We start from the raw sequence: 15131 nt of genomic DNA, 5'->3' as shown, positions 1-15131 counted from the left end.
GGTATACAGATTTGCGGTAAAAGTATTGCGTCTTCGAAGCACGAAGCGTTCTAACGCGAGGCGCTGGAAAACGAGTGTCCCGGTGTGTTCTTTCAGCACGCGTTTTTGCCCACAGAGATGAAGCGTTGCAGCGCGAGGCGCTGGAAAACGAGTGTCCCGGGGTTTCAGTACCGTGACTACGTGCGACGAGATATGACGACGACGACAGGAGACGCCGACAGCCTGAGCCCCTAAGGGGCTTCGGCCCAAAACAGGAAATCTACGCCACCGGTGGGGATATAACGCTTTCGCTTAAAAAGAACTTTATTAGGTGCTCGCAGAGTTATACTTGGTGTGGTCAGCTGCACGGTGCTCATATGAGCGTTAATGGCAAACAAAAGTTCAGTTACACAGGCTGCTGAGGTAATGTTATAGAACAGCGTAAACATAATTGAGACATTGCACATCAACAGGACAAACACTCTTCCGCTTGCGGATATGGCCGAAACGAGACATTCCGAGCACTTCGCAAACTTGTGCGTAAGGAGGGCAGAAACAGAACAAAGAGGACGCGAACACGGCAAAAGCAGCACGTGATATGTGCTTATGGTAACGTCCAGCCAACGAGTTTCTCATTAAATAAGGCACGATAAAATGATGATAAGCCTATACTCGGTGGTGGTTACCCTTGGAGGGTTCGTGTCAACGTAGCGTCCCAACAGCTTCGATTAAGTACACACTTGAGTTAACAGATGTAGTACAAAACAAACAGAGCGAGCCCGTATAGGCGTAGCTTCACATACGTGCAGCCTATTGGCAGGCTTAAAGAGCAGAAAGAAAAAAGACAACAAACGAGGGAGCAAGGGACAGTAAATCAGTACGTAACACATTGGATATACCATGGGGAACATTTGGCACCGCCTCTGGCGCTTCAATAAATATAGGAAACTCAAGGTGCTTAACAATGCGACACTTGATGATGAGCCGGGAATATCTGAAATGAAGAACCTGTCAGCAAAGTCGCTTATCCGATGGCGGCTACAACGGCTTGCGGCCGCAGCAGGTTTTCTGGTACTATTTCGCATCCTCTCGCAGGACTTCCAAGAATAAATATTTTTGGTACTGTGTGTTCATCGTCAACATTATTCTTAGTTTAAAAACAGCTTAGTACGGTACATCTTTGGGGTGAAACCTGGAAGTTTGGTGGTCAGTCAAGCAGAGTATGTTTCAAAAATTCCTAGAGCAGTGGTGAACTGCTCCGCTCTTTTTTCAGAACTGTAAGGGCCCGGTTTGAGGTCACGAATGCCACTTGAAGTGAAAGTGAGGTGAATCCAAAACAAAAAAAAGAACGAAGCACGGCGTAAAGAAAAGTTCAGAGCGTACATCGGCGCACATTAAACAGTGAGGGAGACGTGGAGTTATGTTGGCGCAATAAATACAACAAAAGTGTGTGTAGTGGAATCGATGACGTCGGCTTGGTAATGAGTCTAGCTCAGCCGGCTTCTCGAGACGATCACCGGGCCAGATCATCCGTCCAGTTGGTGTCGCGAGGAAAGGATAGTGAGAGGAGGTATCTGCAATGGGAAAACAGCAGGAACGCTCAGTGTTATCACGTAGTTTATCATTAAAACTCAAGGTCGTAGTCGCATAAGTGCGACTTGGACCTCGGACGAGCTTCCTTGGACCCTGGCGAAATCGTGAGGAAGCAGTGCTGGGCACAAGAACACTGCTTACTTTTCTTGCGGAAACAGGGCTAGAAGAGGTTCTGTAAACCCTCTGTACATTTTGTATATGTGTGCATTTCCCCTCTTACTCCCCTTTCTTTCTTTCCTTTTCTTTTTCTTTCTGTTTTTCGCTGTCACCTCACTGTATTCACCTCATCTTGAGTAGCAAGCCCTACCGTTAGTTGGGGTGACCTCTTCAGTTTCCATTAAAGGCGTCCCCCCCCCCCTCTCTCTCTCTCTCTCTCTCTCTCTCTCTCTCTCTCTCTCTCTCTCTCTCTCTCAAGGTGGTTGGTGCGTCGTGCGGCTATGACGTGCAGTCTTGAAAATGAACTCGGCGAGAAGTGGCGTACTTAAACTCCCAGTGCGCTGTAAACTTGGTTCTTATAAAAAAAATTCCCCCCATATATAAATCATGAAAGGGGGAGATACATCACCTTCCCGATGTAGACTAAACAGCCATGTACACCTCGTTCGTGCGCAAAAACCTCGGTAATGCTCTAGAAGCTAGCAAAATACGGAGCCTAGCTGAAATGCGATGATTGGTGAAGGTTTCTTTTGCCAAGTGCTCAAGCAGGAGAAGCCTGGTATGGGCTTAACGCGTCACACGTCTTAATGACACCAACTGTTTAACCCGAAATAATTTTGATAAGGACATGCATTACACTGCGTGCTCTTGTGGATTTATCTATTCAACAAAAAGTTTCAATAATGTACAGTTCTTCGCGCTGTATTTTTACTAGGCATTTTGTTTTAGGGTGGTGACGGCGGTGGCATTTTTGTGTTTAAACAGCGTGGCATCATTTTCCGTCTTTGGTGTTTGCTAGAGGCATGAACACGTGCAACGTATGAACTTCTCACACTTTTGGGGTTTCTTGCCTTGGCTATTTAACTGCACAACATTGTGCAATTTATTTTCGAGGACGAAGTGGTAGCGCAGTATCTTTTATGGATGATATTCCTTCTCAATACAAAAGCGGATCAGGAGGCCCTGGCCGCTACATGGGGCAACACTTAACAAAAATGCAAGTAAAAAATTACACCATCTTCTCGTAGGGGAACCCTGAGTAGTATGCGAAGCAGCCATGGGATCGACTGAAGTTTCCATTAGTTTTCAGTTCGTCGTTTCCGTTGACGTTCAGCTTAGCATGCCTTCGTTGTATCAGTAGCTTGTTGACGTAGTTTGAATTAGTGAAGGACATAAGGCGCGTTCGTAGCACATGCTCCCGTCTAGGTTTGTAGCGCAGTGGGAAGAGCGCCACGTACCTCCCGTTGCAGCCAGAGGGTATTGGGATCAAAACCAGGCGCCGCCAAAATATTTATTTTTGTAGTGGACTGCGCTGACGTCAGGGCAAACGCTGACGGGGCTGAAGAGACGCGCATGCGCAGTAGAGTGCGGACGGCGGACAACGACAACGAGGGAGGGAGGGGACACAGCCCCGAGAATGAGATGCTTCGCATCTAAAAGGTAGTAACGGGTTGTATTTACTAACTCCTTACGAAATTTACTACCACCAGAACGGTACGTTGGTCCTGCCACTAAGTATGGAACCTAAATGCTATCGTTACTAGCCTAGACCGTACACTTAGTAACTGCTGCTTGTTTGGTGCTAACATTCACTGATAGTAACAAAATTCTATCAATTATTGAACATAATAACTACAGCACTTTTCCCACTCCAAATTACCATTAAAAGGTTTTTTGCAAATCCACATGCTGACTTGTATAGGCTCACATTAACATGCATAATTCTAAAATTATCGCTAAAATATTTGGTTTTTACGACAAGCCCACCGACTCTATCAGAGGACTTTCCTCTGCTGGCTATAAAAGCAAAATAAGCCGATGCATTTCAAAGGTAACTAAGTTATACTCGCTCTCCCCGTGCATCGCGCTGGTTTTCTTTCTCAGTTTATTTGTTCTCTAAGTGCGATACGTGATAGTTGAATGAGTATCTATGTCGTGCTGCGCGCCCAGCCGATCCACATTGTCACGCGTAGTTTTTTACTAGGTTATGCATGGTCAGTTAGTAAAATCACTAAGTACCTATAGTGGATACTGTGAGAAGTAACTGGTTAGTGGTCTGGTGGTATTAAGTGCCACGACCTTTTATTTAAGCGTGAAGGCTACGGGGTATTCGGACGACCAACTCACCCGTAGGTTGGAGGAAAACGCGTTGACTCGATGCATGGTCTCCCGATGCTAAACGACGCAGGGCAGTTGCGTGTAGCGTAAGGAGAACCCGTACTGTCCGTTCATGGCGTTGTCGCTCGAGGCATGGTTGCTCTTCACCTTCAATGTGAACGGCTTGCTGTTGGCTGCACGAAGAGGAGACAAGGAGAACAGATGAAGGCACGAGCGCAAGGGTTTTTAGGTCTTATCTAAGTAAGGAAATTCCTGGCCCACAGCTTCAGTTTTACTCAGGCTAGCGTTTGTGAAATACTGCCCGGGCCATGTTTCGTTTCCCGTGTCAAACTCTGAGCAGCGAGATGGCGGGAAAGTCATTACCATGGCAACGGCGCCACTCTATACGCGGGAACAACTTCAAAACGGCAACGATGGTGATGATTATTGATGATTGATATTGGTATCCCCTTTGTAGCGGGGTGATGACGTGCCACCTTACAAAAAAACTATTATATCTATGTTTTACACTCTTCGTTTATTACTAGCGCTGCTTTTAGGGCAGACACAAAAATTTATTAGGCACGCAATACTAAATTTTTTTTGTTACAGGTGGTAGCTGCCCTAGGCAATATTCCCCTCTCTGCTTTTCGTCCACCAGCATTGCCGCTGTGCCTCATCACCGCAGTTGGATGTTCCTTTGCGCGGAGCAAGTTGTGTGTTACTGGGAATATTTTGAACATGGAAGGAGCCGTTTCCCTGATTTTTTGGACTTAATATGCTTGCAAATTACTGCAGCGACGACAAACAAACTGTGTGAGGAGAGGCATGTGATATAACTCATTCATGGCAATCTCCTTTCAAAACGCGCGCGCCCGTTGACATCCGGGTCCGTCGCTTTGGCGGAATGGTACCGTACATGAGCTGTTGCTGTCCTTAACTTGTTCCCTAGTATAGCTCGTTGGTTCACGTGATAACTTCTCTAGGTCACATGATAACAGTGTAATGGAAAACGCGGCTGGCGATGTTAAGTGCAACGGTACAGTGACCAACCGGGAGCGTAATCTGCTGTGTGTTCATCAGGGCACTTCCACTTACTCTTTCGCTTACACTTGCATTTACTCTACTTTCTTACATTTACCCTTCACCTACTTACTTGCACTACGCTTTATCACTAGTATGTAGCGTGAGTAAGGCGGGAATTATCTTTTATTGCGGTTTCGTTCTCCGCAGCGACCAGTCGGCGCTGATATTACCTTCGCGTGGCCGTCCTCAAACGTTCCGTTTATGTTTTTTTTAACCGTGTCAGCCGCTCACGTATTAGCGAAGTGCGCGTTCATGTTATCACAATGCCTGCTGGGAGCTGATTCTCGGCCTGTTAGCGCGTTTATGGAAGGCCGGGCCAGTTCACCTAACACCGCCCGACCAAATGCCGACTGTCAGCCGTGTATTCGTTTATTTGTTCTATATTGTCTAATACATGCATTGCACTGCTTCTTTCACTTTCATCACTCTTCGCTCATGTTCACTTTAGTTATCATTACTTTGTACAGGGACCTTACTCCATCGTTGTATTCGTAGTAACATGTGCGGCCGTGATCACCTACTAAAACAGTTTCTTGCAATGTAAAATTGTTAAGGTTTCTCGCGTCGAAGTTCTAGCCCTTTACAGTGCTGTTTTTTTCTTTTTTTTTTGACACGCTGATCTTGAGCTAACATTAACATGTTTGCTCTTTTCAGGCAGTTCTGTTTTCTTCAAGAAAATTTTAGTATGTGGTATACTGTCATGGCCGACGTTTCTCATGACTGTATGCAGTCACGTCTTTTACGTGTTGTATTACATGAAACGGCGGCGAAGGCGTCAGAGGGGGTACTCCTTGCGAATGCAGTTGAATACTGTGGTAGAAATAAGTTCGTGATGGCTGTGTTTTCCACCACAGAGGAGAACATAAATAGTTTTGTGGATGGCGTACGGTACCCGTTAAAAATACCAGGTGGGCTCATTGCTCATTTAACCTGGAGCCGCTCCTACCATGGCGTTTCATACGACCAATGTAAATACGTTTAAAAATTTGAATCACTTCCGATTCATTTAAACCAGGGATACTTCGGGAGAACAGTGGGAGATTATCTGGTTTTCCAGTACACACCAGTAGGCTGCTGTTGCTACTGCTGAAGTCGATTATGGTGATGGCGATGTAAGGTAACCTCAATTATAGTTCTATTACTAAGGTGGAACCTTTTACATCTTTCTCGGCATTGCCGGGCGACAAAAATGCACCTTTTTGTGCTTTAGAATTGAAAGATTTGAGCGATTGCGAGCAAATCCTGAGCGACGGGGTGCTGCGTGGTAGCTGCAGTAATTAAAGTATCTCCTACCAAACAGTGCAGGTAAATCCATTCGCATTGCGAGCAAGTGTATAAACAGAGCATTGCAGAGCCATTTTGCCAGCTTCGAAAATCTGACGTGGAAATTTGTAAACACGCAAATCATGGAGTTGGTGTATATGATCAGGCCGAGCGCTCTGTGTTTTCCTTCCATTCAATGCATTACTCTCTCTCTCTCTCTCTCTCTCTCTCTCTCTCTCTCTCTCTCTCTCTCTCTCTCTCTCTCTCTCTCTCTCTCTCTCTCTCTCTCTCTCTCTCTCTCTCTCTCTCTCGTGACACCACTACCTGTTAGAGGTTTGCACTTCTCTAGGTTTCGAAAAGCTTTTGCAACCAAGTCTGGCGCACTCGTTACTCTGTCGACAGTAGCCATTAAATATGTTGGTATGGCGCTAAGTGGCTAGGGATAGAGCCCAACGCACTTCTCGTCTTTAAACCGCGTTTTTTGTCTTCTCGAGCACTTCTCATATCGCCCAAACATTCATGGTTCTGCGTTTATTGATTGAGGCGATCATTACGAAATAAAGGTTCCCTTTTATAATGCCTCTAGGCAAGTTTTCTAACACCTAGTGTTAAATTACCTTTACCGGTCTTGCCCACACCCTGCCTTTTCATACATCTCCAGTAGGGGCGGGCGATTGATCGGTTAACTTTCAGATTAATCGATTAACGCTTTAGTCGCGATTAATTCTTTTAACCGGTCAATCGACTGAAGTCATGTGACAGCGACATGAACCAAGAGTGTCATGTTAAAACTCTTCGCAAGCATGTCGTGGCTGATCCTCGTGTTCAAGTAACCCGCTTTACGCCAAAGAAACAATGGAAGTATACTTAGAGATTATATTGATGAAAATCGCAAGGTGATAGCCATGACAGATAGGAAAATGGCTATTTCTAATACAAATCTACAGCACTAAAAAAAACATCAGCTGCACCGGTGCCGCCTGCAATTACGACGAGTGCCGATGATCCTGATTCACTAAATAACGCGAATGACGAACGTGGTGCAAAGCCTCCCCGCCACATCAGCGCCAAGACGATGATATGCTTACCTCACGTGGAATGTTTGTGAACAAGTCTAGAATTTACTTCATTCTAATGAGATTAATCTTATTAAAACATCTTTTTTTCATTTTCTTCCACAAACCAACGCAACCGATAAATCGATCCGTTAACCGATTAAAGCCTGCCGATTAATCGGATTAAAATTCTTAATCGGCATCCAGCCCTAATCTCCAGTACCGACGGCGGTTACCAATGTCGGGGTTAGGGGGTGAAGCGGAGGTCGGAGCGCTCACATATGATGACGTTCTCTTCTCCGAGGCTGGTTCCGCAGAAGCGGTCCTGGCCCGGGCCCAGGCCCAGCGTTGAGCCCTGGTCGATGCCCACGAAGTCGTCCATGTTGCAGACGGTACCGTTGGCGCCGCGGTCGATCGGCTTGCCCCACGAGAAGGACGAGTTGGACTCGGTCTCCCACTTGATCGAGCAGAAGTTCTCTTCCATGCGGATGCAGATGGAGTAGCGTAGGTTGCTTAGGTACCGAACCCGGTGTTCCACCATGGCTCCGTAGTTGAAGCTGCGCACGATGGCACTCGGGCTCCGGTAGTAAAGTAGGCAACCGGCAGGAGCTGATTGCGCACAAAGGTAAAACATATACGTTTTAGATTCGTATTCTGGCACGGGAATATGAAGCTCATAAATATGAATATCCGTAACCGCTCCCTTAGTTTGCCCAACCCAAATACGGCTGTCAGCACCTTTTAAGGGGCAAAGTTTTTTGCGGCCTCATGCCCTTGAGAAACTGACACCAAGTTTGGGACATCTGCAGTATTTCTGGCATTTGAATCATCAGAAATATATTAAAAGGGAGAATAGACAAAACATCTTTGCCCGGAACTGGGGTGCTTTGGGGCATCCGTTTCGTCACATCTCTGTGCGGCAGCGCAAAACGAAGGGAATACAAGAAATATGCGAATGTGGCAACGCTGCGGCGTTGGCACCTTTTTCTTTCGTCTTTTGTCGGCCTCAATTCGCGCGGTCCTAGCGAAGTGTTTAACATTCACCAGGGTGCCCCCCTGTCGATTCCTTGTATACTAATGTTAACACAATTACTGAGCATTTATTGCCATGAATTGAAGCTGCAGTGCACGTTTTTCGTCATGATTGCAACAGAACCACGGACATTTCCTTCGATTGATGAGCCGAACAAAAGAAAAAGGGGGGGGGGGGGAGATGGTGGGATTTTTCTTTTTCCATTGTACTTACCGATGTCGAGGCTGTTGCACTGAACCATGCTGATCTTTATGCGCCACCGCCGCGTCATCTTGTCCCCATTACTGACCACGCTTAGCACGACCGGATTCCCTGAACTTCTGCCCATGTCCACATACACTGCGAGGAAGAGCAAGGTACATTGTCAACTCTGGAGATGCTGGAGTGCTTATGCGGAAATTAAAGGGATTCAGTAATTAAAAGGGAACTTTATTGCCACACAGTGCCCTGTGTAACGGAAATAAAGGGAACTTCATCGCCACACAGTTAGACAGAGTCTAATGGTTCCTGCCTTAGCAATGAATGGCGGGAGGAGCTTAAACTTCACTCAGCTCCGAAGCCGCAGATACGCAACACCAAGTGATGGATTTAATGTCCTTCATGCTGCACAGTTTATATGACTGGACAAATCAACTGTACATGCGGTTTAGCACGAAATGCACCTGTTTTTTTTTTCTGTAGGCTGGTTCTGTTGTCGCAAAAATATTTTGTTCCCAAGTTCCTTGTTCCCGGATAAAATGATAGGTTAAACTGCATAGGTTAAACTGCCCAATGAACTTTATTTAGGATATTTAGGACTTTGAGGAATTTTATTTCTTGACCCTGCAGCAAGAAATAGAAAGCAGGTGTGCCGCAAGGCTCAGTAATGGGCCCCTGCTCTTCATAATTTAAATGACTATAAAAGCAGTGTCCAGTCAAATGTTTGCTTGTTTGTTTGTTTAAATAGGCGCAGGAATATAGTAATAAATATGGTGATGACAAATTAATGCGATTGTCTAGACACTTCACTTTATCGCGTGTACGCATTCGTACTCACAGTGCAGTCCCGCGTTCTCTCCGCAGAGAATGGGCAGGCGTTCGCCGACTGTGGTGCGCACCATGAAGGAGTCGGTGATGCACTGTCCGTTCTCGTCGGGCTGGGCCAGGCTGAACTCGAGGAAGTCGAGCCTCAGCTGACACACGTTGTTCTGCTTCTCGATGGTCACCTGGCAGGTGTCCGTGCCGTTCTCGCCGTTCGGATAGTTTGGATTCACGAACTCTGTCTCGTTGTCGCTCGTCGACTTGCCGCACGTGAAGCTCACTGCGCCGACGACGAGAGAGAGCGAGAAGGACATCACAAAGGAGGAAATCAGAAAACAACGGCGAAGATGAGTATACCCAATATATTACTTTTTCAGGGGGGGGGGGGGGGGTTCTAAAGTATCGTTTATACAAAAATCACTTTGGTAAGTTAATGCTCAACAGGCCGTTCTCAGTCAAAGTATATTGCGGCCAATGATGTGCCGCTAGCATTAAAATATTGCACGTGCAGTCGCAAGCGGTGGAAGTAATTCGACACAATAGAGAGAAGCAAGTTCAAGAGGATTAATTGATTGGTCAATTTATTTATATATTGATTTTGATTGAAGGATTGATTGAAGCTCCATTGAAATGTCAAGGGACTGAACGTAGGAAAAGGTAAATTCTACTGCTCGCTCTCCAGCATTAGCCCACCTAAATTGTTGTTCTGAAAGGCTAAGTTAAAGTGAGCTGTACTTATAACGCATTTATTTTCAATCTTTTACTGCATAGGACGCTTGTAACCGGCCCGAAAAATGGGAGAGGTATTAATGATATACCACGCCTCGATAAGGATTTGGAAGCCCAACTTGCCTTGTACGGTATCTTGACTAAGAATTAGTGGAGCGAGAATCATATTAATTTTTGCAGAATGCCTTCGTTACAAATGCGGCCAGGAAAATGTTGACGTTCTTAGTCTATTGTAATATACGTCAAACATGAACCCAAAATCTACATTAATTTTAATGTGACAGCATGATGTAAAGCCGGAATCACTGCGCATAAAAAAACGTGTTTGTAGCTGTTACACAGATATTTCCTTCATTTTAACGCTTTTTCTGGGTATCATGTTTATTGCTAGATGATTTTTTTTGTCAAAAGCTTCAGGTGCGATGGTCGTGAGCTCGGGTGGCGCGTTTTGCCTTTTAACATCTTTCAATATGATCAGCCGAAAACATACCGTAGCAGCAAACGCCGAAGCCGTTAGCACATCTGTTGACTTCTGTTCCTTTCCGGTCGATGCAGTCCTGCTCGCTGACGCATGTTCCGTTCTGGTTGTTTCTTCCTTCACATGGCTGATTTTGGTAACGCAGCAAGTTAATAATGCCCGCTGCGATAGAGGGGGAAAGGGAAACGAACATTCACTCTGAAAGCTGCTAATAAATCACCATTCATTAAATGAATACTGGCTTTATAAAACGCGAGTTTACATCTAACGAGCACTGTTATGAAAGTCAGTTCACTGGTGGCGCCATCATATTCATCATCATCATCATTACCTATCTCAAATCGCTTATATATTATATAAATTATATGTAACTGGTGGCACCAGTTACACATAAAAATATAATTTGAGAACATTACACCACTCTGTCAGGTGTGGCGACAAGAGCTACTGACGTGGTTCAAACGGGGGCGACTATGAAAACATCTCTGTGTATAATGAACGTGAACCATTAGCCCTAACCATGCACGAGAGCCCCTTCCGTGCTCAACCGAGCTTTGCGGTCAGGTCACAATACTTCGCTGCGGGGATAATACGTAACGAATTTTGAAAGCGATAAACTTCTATTGTTACTTATGCTTCGTTATCTTCCGTTGTATGTCTTATTTTACTCCTAACTTGCGTTGTTGCGCGCGAGATCAATGCTTCGACGGCGTACTGCATTTTCAACAATAATAAACTAAGTTTAGCTGCACTAATCAGTACTTCGCAATGTGCATGATGGCGTATGTCACTTCTGGCATATAGAAACATTAATAGAAAACGGCGTCTCTTCTGCTCCAACATAGACAGGAGAAAAATGACTACTAGTTGATTTATACCTACAAATAAATGCGCCTAAGCAAGAAATATACCAATACCACTAGCAGGGTTGGTTTCATGAACCACGTATCAAAAAGTCGGAATATAGGTGCAGCCAGCCCAGGAAACTGCGCTTTGTGACGTCCAAAATTGCGGAAGCGATCTCTCAAAGCTTGCTATAACTCAAGGCATTGAGATGGTAGTAGCAAAGTCGGCAAGTATCCAATTTTGTTGTGATAATGTTTGTAGCTACCCGTATCTTATACATATCGTATACACACGTCTTAAATCTTCATGAAGTCTTTAGCGTCCCTCCAACATTTTCTGTAGTATTTTTTTTATAAAAGGAGTCTTTAAATCCGCCAACATAAACAGGTATTATATACTCTCACGTTAAGAAGAACGAGCTCTTTCTTCACCCTGCGAGCATAACAGAGAAAACATCGACGGCTGCTGTCGGTCTTACTTATGCTCTGAGGCCTTCCTGGTCGACTTGGTGGCAACTGACCTCCGAAGATTCCTTGACCGACGGCCGCTCCTAGCAGCGCGGCCAGGATCACGAGGACTATCATGCCGTGGCGAGACTGCATCATTTGGCACCTGCAATGCAGAGGAACGGGAAGGGGTGGAATTAGTTAAAGGTCATTCAAGAAAACAGAGAATTAACGTTCTCCCCTTAACGTCGTCAGTGGTGATGTAGTGAGCGATCTCTGTTGCCTCGATGTATGTCAGCTGACAGAGAACACCCTGTTGCTGTTCAAGTTTTGTGAATACTCCGTAGCTTTTAGCCCCAAGAAACTCGGTTAGGTGTATGCATCCTACTACACAGCTCTAAAATCCTACTGCTCTTCCACTAAACGGTACTACAGTGACAGGTGCAGAACTTTTACTGAGTAGCTCGGTGTCTTTCGGTTACTTTAGCAGAAGTTTCGAGGAACCCAGCAAAATTCTTACGGTGTTATGAAGCGAGCGCACTGGACGCATTATTGCCCACATCCGGCCAACATGAAACTTACTCATACGGTTCACACAGGCGTTTGCCCACTGATGGCTACTTCCGAACAAGTTGTAAGAGCTATAGCCTTATGGCAAAATTTAGTCACTTTTCAGAAGAATTGAGTCACTTCCTTTTCTGGCCAATTCTTTATGCAGCGAACTTGCACAGGAAAATAACGAATAATGTGAAGACGCTTATCCTACCTATGTCGTGTTCACATCTTTTGCATAAATGTCAGTGCCAGACAAAGATTTTAGGCTGGTATCCCAAACTAATTCGTTAGCACAAAGCTTTGTGATTGTTTCATAATTTCGCTCCACCAAACTATAGGTAAAAATAACTGCTGTTTTTGTAACTCTCTTGCATCTTTTGCATCTCTCTCCGACTGACTCCACGTGAAAAGCGTGAATAAGAAATATAATAATCTGAATAAGGGCATTTGATTTCGGTGTGACCTATGTATGAGCAGTCATCAGCCCGAAATAGTACCCTTATATACTGGAAGTTCCTGCCGTGTCCGAACTAACAGATTTGCGCAAACCTAGATATCGATGCTTTACTATCATTCATGCTTACTATACCGAGATTTAGATCAAGCGGACATGGTCAGTGTTTGATGCCCGATAGCATGCTGAAAAGAGCACTTGACATCCAACGAGTCTGAGGTCCAAAATATTTATCTCTATTTCGTCTTCATGGGTATCATTCTTGATGTCCATGTTCCTGTGAAACTTTCTGTTCTAGTCCTTTTCCCTACGTTAGCACGCCTTTTTACTACACCATTGCACTCCCAAAAAGTTAAAATGCTTTGGTTCATCACATTTAATGCCTCACCCTGAGTTCCATAAAGAGAATCAACCACCTCCGAACGAAAACAAGGCTCACGTAATAACGACCCAATGAGTAAGGAGATGCAAATGCCGAAGTCAATGCAGTTAGGTGAAGCGCAGAGTCACCCCCCTTATGACAGCGATTACGACTGTGGCTCTATCTTGTGTCACTTACAATTAACCTTGACACCGGCTAACAGTACTTCCCACCCGGAGCAATCAACTGCGTAATGACACACGAGTAATTACCACCCCTCACGCTTACGTCAGAGCCTCAAGCCTGACCCGTGTCGCAACAACTGGCGCAAAAAACTAAATTACTGCGTGAGCGTAGCGCTCATTGAATGCGACGTGAGATGAACGAACGCAACTGCAACGTACCAGGAGCCTTGGGCGCGGTGCATCGACTGGAGCACTCAAGGTCGTACTCGTTATCCGACGCGTGCTCTGCCGGCGCGCGCGAGGATGGCTCTTCTCGTAGCTGGCAAGGGAAACGAGCTACCTGGTCGGGCCGGTGACTCGCAAAACGACTGTTAAAACGCCGCTACAGGAGCGAGGGGGATTGAGAGGAAGGATCGGCCAGCCCGTACCTGTTACCGAACTCGCCTCCTCAGCCGATCCGGCCGCCGAAAACCGGACTTCCCGAAAATACGGGTCATACAGGCCGGCTAGAGCTGCCTCGGCGCAGCGGCAGTGTGTCGGGCCAGCCAGGCCCATTAAGCAAACAATGAGTTCTTTCGCACCAGAGCGGCGGCGGCGGCGACCGCATTCGGAGCCTACAGTCTCATCCGGGATGTGGCGCCGGATTATCGAAGAGGTCGCCGTGGAGGTTCGGAAGGAGAGGAGGTCTGATGCGGAGGCGAGGACTGTGGGGCAGCTGTGGAAGCCTTATCGCATTTCGGGAGGCTCACCTTAACGTGCGCAGCGGTGATGGTCAATGGCGGCGGCTGCGGCCGACGTCCTGCTGGGGCCACCGTATCCGCTGGTGCACGGCCGTGGAGATGGTGCTTGGCGAGCACAGCAGCTACGTTGGCCCCCGCGGTGCGAATCTCGGGGACTGGTCTGTCCGTTGAGGGGAAGCCTTAAAAGACAAGATCTGCGGCGCGCAAGGCGCTCCGCCACCAGACGCGCATCGGGAACCCGGAAGCGGCCAGGCGTCTTCCAATGGCGGGTGACGAACCGCTGCGGGCGGCTGGCCGTGGGCAGGACAGTCTTCCATCGCTCTCTTTCCTCCTCTCCCCACTTACATAACATCTTGAACTTGAAAGAAGGAGGCCGGGGGTCATCACGGATAGCCTCCGAGGGGCCGCTGCTCCCTTCCCTCAGCCCAGCTCCCATGTTCACTACTCTCCCCTCCGCACGAGATCTTCACTGCATCGGTTTGTTTGCTTCTTTCCAACGTGACGTCATGGGGACGTTGACCTTGCAGGGTAACAGGTAGGTAAGCTCGAGGTCTGGTTCAGATCGGGCGGGGGGACCTCCTTTCCGGGGCAGCGTTCGCCCTCTCATCCGCGGCCAAGGAAACGAAGAAGGAAGACGCGATTTCCTTCAAAGCACAGTCGCGGGGGGCAACGGAACGGAGGGCGCTCCTCCTTTCCCCTGAGTACTTGTCGTCTGGCCGGCACAGCAGACGAAATGTTCTTGTCTCTTTACTTTTTGGGCCTGGCTCTGTCCCCGCGTAGGTTAGGGGCGGCGTCTGTGTTTACTTCGTTTCTGGTTAACGGTCTCGACCTCGCGGGCGTCTCAGTGGGGGTGGGGGCGGTGGCGCCGTGGAGGAACCAGAGGAAGCACGTGCAGGCTGATTTGGCGCAGTGGACGGCGAGGGCGAGCCAGCTGCGCGTCCGTGGTCCTCCATCAAAACCGTGGGAGTCAGCGTTCGATCATGAGGGGGAGAGATACCAGCCGCTTCGGTCGGGGGAGGGTCAGGATGAGGGCGAGAGAGAGAGAGAGGGGGAGA

General features: G+C 47.0%; 1 protein-coding gene across 4 annotated transcripts; it reads right to left on the bottom strand.

Annotated features, from left to right (window-relative positions):
* Positions 1-278: 278 nt before the first annotated feature.
* Positions 279-14363, bottom strand: LOC144141582 (uncharacterized). 4 transcript variants are annotated; one of them, XM_077673126.1, is made up of 8 exons: positions 14086-14363; positions 11856-11947; positions 10502-10651; positions 9299-9562; positions 8476-8601; positions 7509-7838; positions 3856-4019; positions 279-1553 (listed from the first exon to the last, which is right to left on the bottom strand). In XM_077673126.1, the coding sequence occupies exons 2-7, from the start codon at positions 11938-11940 to the stop codon at positions 3904-3906; spliced, it is 1071 nt and encodes a 356-aa protein (XP_077529252.1). In that variant the 5' UTR covers positions 11941-11947; positions 14086-14363; the 3' UTR covers positions 279-1553; positions 3856-3903. The 4 variants fall into 4 exon arrangements, with proteins under 4 accessions (XP_077529252.1, XP_077529250.1, XP_077529251.1 ...); XM_077673124.1 differs by having other exon boundaries at positions 11814-11947; positions 14086-14353; XM_077673125.1 differs by lacking the exon at positions 14086-14363 and adding an exon at positions 13556-13708.
* Between the last annotated feature and the right edge of the window lie 768 nt (positions 14364-15131).

Source organism: Haemaphysalis longicornis, unplaced genomic scaffold, assembly GCF_048455015.1.
Source record: "Haemaphysalis longicornis isolate Haplotype H1 unplaced genomic scaffold, Haemaphysalis longicornis Haplotype H1 scaffold_6, whole genome shotgun sequence".
In the NCBI taxonomy this organism is placed as follows: Eukaryota; Metazoa; Arthropoda; class Arachnida; order Ixodida; family Ixodidae; genus Haemaphysalis; species Haemaphysalis longicornis.
Note: the sequence above shows the minus strand (reverse complement) of the source record. Positions and strands in the feature narration are given on the sequence as shown.

Bases quoted from the DNA above. Each gene is read 5' to 3' on its own strand.
- LOC144141582 (XM_077673123.1), bottom strand. From the start codon at position 13,578: ATGCACCGCGCCCAAGGCTCCTG. The intron at 8,602-9,298 runs GTGAGTACGAAT...TCTTCCTCGCAG, and splicing joins AGAGAACGCGGGACTGCACT to TGTATGTGGACATGGGCAGA. The intron at 7,839-8,475 runs GTAAGTACAATG...GTGCGCAATCAG, and splicing joins GTGCAACAGCCTCGACATCG to CTCCTGCCGGTTGCCTACTT.